The following is a 3,625-nucleotide window of genomic DNA, read 5'->3' on the forward strand; positions in this document are numbered from 1 at the left end:
TTCTTTCCCTAAACTCTTCGTTTTTATGAATTCCTATACCACACACATCACAACCCCACTTTTTCCTAGGATGCTCTTGCCAAAAAAAAAAAAAAAAAGAGTAGCGTGTTTCACAACTGCGCCACAGCGCGTGACTCCCCCGTTTTTTGTAAAAGTAAAACGCAAGAAGTCGGCCATGTCTTACCGGCGATACTTTTCCTGTACTGTACTCTACCCGATCTTACAAACAGTACTCACCATTTATTTTTCTTACTATTATTATTTTAATTAAAAAAGTTAATCTATTATATTTAATTGTATTATTTAAGATTAATTATGTTTTCATTATTTACGTAAAATTGATATTCGGTAATTTAAGTTGATTATATATTCAACTCAAATATCAATCTAAGATAAATTTTAATGTATAAAATAAGTCCACCACGTTGTTAGGTAATGTGGAAGATTATATTTATTTATAGGATTAAATAAAGGATTAAGTATGTTTCTAGTATTGAATTTTGGTTAAAAATTGGAATTCGTCCTGGTTGAAACTTTGATAAATTTTGGTCCCTAAACTGATTTTTTTTAACATGACGAATGTGTTTCATGTTATTGAAGTTGTTTACGCCGTTTGACACATTCTCGGCTCAATATTTACTGAGAAATGCGTTCAAAACTTAAAAAAAAAAATTAACAAAATTAGGTTAAAAGGACTATATTCATTCATTTTTAAAATTTAAGGATCAAAATTTATCAAAGTTTCAACAGGAACGAATTCCAATTTTGAGTCAAAGTTCAGGAACTAAAAACATACTTAATCCTTTATTTATATTTTGAATTTAAACAATAAAATATATCAAAATTATGAACGAAGTTTATTTTACTCTTCAAACATTTAATCCAGTTCTTTATCCATAAAGTAAAATTCTGAATCTAGAATTACTCCGATAAATGTTTGTGAATTAAGTTGGGTGTGTGAATCACAGTGATTCATGATGAAAACTATGGTTTGAAAGACGTTTGAAGGTTGAAGCATTGATAAGAAGGTTTTCCCGTGAATGAGACGCTGTAACTTGCAATAAAACATGGCATAGCATCTGCAAAGCAATTCCATTGGAAAATATTGCTCCTAAGACAGTGGAAAATCATTATTGGACTAATAATAATATAAAAACACACCAGTTCTTTGGTGGCAACAAGAATTCAAGTTACATGAATAAATTAAATTAAGGAGAAGAAGAAAGCAAAGTGAATTGAAGAAGGGTAAAAAAAATGACAACAAAATGCAAGTATTTAGTTACAAGCCTGCCTGTTTGTAGGGTAATATATCCCTCCCTAAATTAGATGATTGATTATCCATCAAATGCTAGTTAACACAAACATCAACACCACAAAATTACAAACCACAAAACACCCCATACATATAATCAAAATATACTATGTCATCTTTAATATACCACACATCGCTAATCAGAGTCATTAATCATTGCATCGAATCTACGTTCTTGCTCAGCTCCTCCAGCTTCTTCATCCTCAATCTTTCACTTTCACTCACCAACTGATCAACAACAACAACAACAGTATCAGTAAACAAAATTATCATCTATTCAAATCCAAATTCACAAAAAACATCACACTCACTCACCTCCATTAACTTGGTGATTAGCTGTACTTTTTCCCTGTTCTTGTCATTAAAAGCTTCGAGGGCGTCTTTGTATTCTTTCTCCTGAAAACACACATCAAAAACCAGATTTCAATGCTGTCACTTCCCCTATATCAATGGTTTCTCAGAAATTCATTCAACTGAGTTCACCTTCTTCTGGCAGGCATGACCCAGCGGCTTTAATTCTTTGTTTACGGAATCGATCTTTTTTCGAACAAGTGCAACTTCTTTCCTCATTGGATCTGCCAGGGCTTCAAGCTCCTGATATCCCACAAATTAAACAAAGTTTGGGATTAATTCCATTACATATCAATTTCCGCATAAATCACTAAATTCCAGAACCAATAAAAGAAATAACAGGTATACCAACTTTCACCATGAATTATTATTGTCAGTTGTTCATTTAAAACAAGTATTAAAAATTTGGTATATTGCGCAAAGAACACAGTGGCCAAAGAAATTTAAGAAATTGTAGAAAGGAAATATATGAATTATTTTTTCATAGCCCGACACGGCTATCTGACAAGAATATCTTTAAGGGAATAAGAAAGTTCAAATTTTGAATTCTTTTCCTAAAAAAAACACATCGGAAAATAAAGAAAGACGTCGTTTTGGGGCTCCAAATCCACTGTGTCGAGAACAAAACCACAGATCGGGCATATCCAAGAGCTCTAGATGTTCTCCAAGCCTCTATAATTCTCCTTGTTATACCATAACTCGACTTATTACAAAAATCGCCAAAAAAAATACGAAAAGGACCAAAGCTGTTTCGACCAAGAGATAAATAAACCAACGCAACCTCGTTAAAAATCCTGATTTTTATGAAAGAAAAAAAAAACATTTCTCCCATGCAAGGCTGTAGCAAACAAATTATTATTTAAAAAGAAAAAGAAAAAACAAGATTTTTAGGAACGAGATAAGGGGTTGAGATGAGTTACGAAGAAAGCAAAGTAAAAGAAGGTTACCCAGTTAAGTAAAACTGAAAATTGAGAGAAAAAGTTAGTTAATTTGGAAAAGAAGAGGGTGTGAGAAGGTGAGAGATACCTCACGAATGGTGGCAAGACGTTTGGTTTCTTCCTCAACACGACCCAACTGAAGCTGAACCTTTTCTCTGACCTCCATCTTCTTCCTTTCAATCTCTTCCTCCTTGGCCCTGAAAGTGGAAAGAGCAGACCTTGACATCTCTTCATCTTCCTTCGACAAATGGCTGCTGAAGCTTAAGCTCCCCGAATTCTGCACTACCAACTGGTTGTTGTTGTTGCTCTGTTGCTCACTCTGCATCCTGTCCAAACTCTAAACACAAACAAACCCTTCTTCTTCTTCCTTCAAAATTTTCTGTTTTTGTGCTCTTTTTCTTTTCTGCTTTCCCTTTTTCGTTTTTGTGCTTGCTTTGTTGGCCTTGAAATGATGAGGTTGCAGTGGTGTGTTGCTTCCCCTGTTGCGAGTGCGCGTCTTATGTAGTAGAGTGGAATGTTATCTCGGAGGGTTGCCCTTTCTTTAAGCCCTTTCTGCCGTCAAACCCCCTCACCTTACCCCTTTTGCCTTTATGGACCAAACATTTACTTTCAATTTCTAAATTAATGCAAAATCTCCAACGTTCGTATTTCGATAATAACCACAATATTTCACACCAATTTAATTTCTACAACAATCATTTTTACTTTTACAACAACAACAACCCATACCATAATAAACCATCTATCTTCACTCAAATTATTATTTTTACTCTATTCTTTTCATTTTGTCGTTAAAACTTAGAAACACCTGTCACCTTTGGTTTTTTCTTCCTTGCTGTGATAAAATATTATTAAAGGATTTGTGGGTGACCTGTTCCAACTTACCCTCTTTCGTCACAGCTTGGCCTACCCTTTTGAAACCCCAAATAAACATCACAATGAAAAATATAAAAATTATAAAAAAAAAAAAGACAAAGATTACAAAAGTAGAAGCTGATCCGGCCCAACTGCCAGACAGTCACTG

The 3,625-nt window shown here is 33.9% G+C and overlaps 1 protein-coding gene across 1 annotated transcript; it reads right to left on the reverse strand.

Annotated features, from left to right (window-relative positions):
- Nucleotides 1-1,235: 1,235 nt before the first annotated feature.
- On the reverse strand, nt 1,236-3,166 carry LOC114165257 (uncharacterized). Its single transcript, XM_028049917.2, has 4 exons — nt 2,690-3,166; nt 1,796-1,906; nt 1,628-1,708; nt 1,236-1,540 (listed from the first exon to the last, which is right to left on the reverse strand). The coding sequence occupies exons 1-4, from the start codon at nt 2,924-2,926 to the stop codon at nt 1,466-1,468; spliced, it is 504 nt and encodes a 167-aa protein (XP_027905718.1). The 5' UTR covers nt 2,927-3,166; the 3' UTR covers nt 1,236-1,465.
- Between the last annotated feature and the right edge of the window lie 459 nt (nt 3,167-3,625).

The sequence above is a fragment of the Vigna unguiculata genome, chromosome 1 (genome assembly GCF_037176805.1).
Source record: "Vigna unguiculata cultivar grain cowpea cultivar isolate G323 ecotype 2 chromosome 1, ASM3717680v1, whole genome shotgun sequence".
Taxonomy (NCBI): Eukaryota; Viridiplantae; Streptophyta; class Magnoliopsida; order Fabales; family Fabaceae; genus Vigna; species Vigna unguiculata.

Excerpts from the sequence above, each read along its gene's own strand:
- LOC114165257 (XM_028049917.2), bottom strand. The coding sequence starts at position 2,926 with ATGCAGAGTGAGCAACAGAGCAACAACAACAACCAGTTGGTAGTGCAG. Across the intron at positions 1,907-2,689 it reads GTCTTGCCACCATTCGTGAG|GAGCTTGAAGCCCTGGCAGA; the intron begins GTATCTCTCACC and ends GTGGGATATCAG. Across the intron at positions 1,709-1,795 it reads GTCATGCCTGCCAGAAGAAG|GAGAAAGAATACAAAGACGC; the intron begins GTGAACTCAGTT and ends GTGTGTTTTCAG.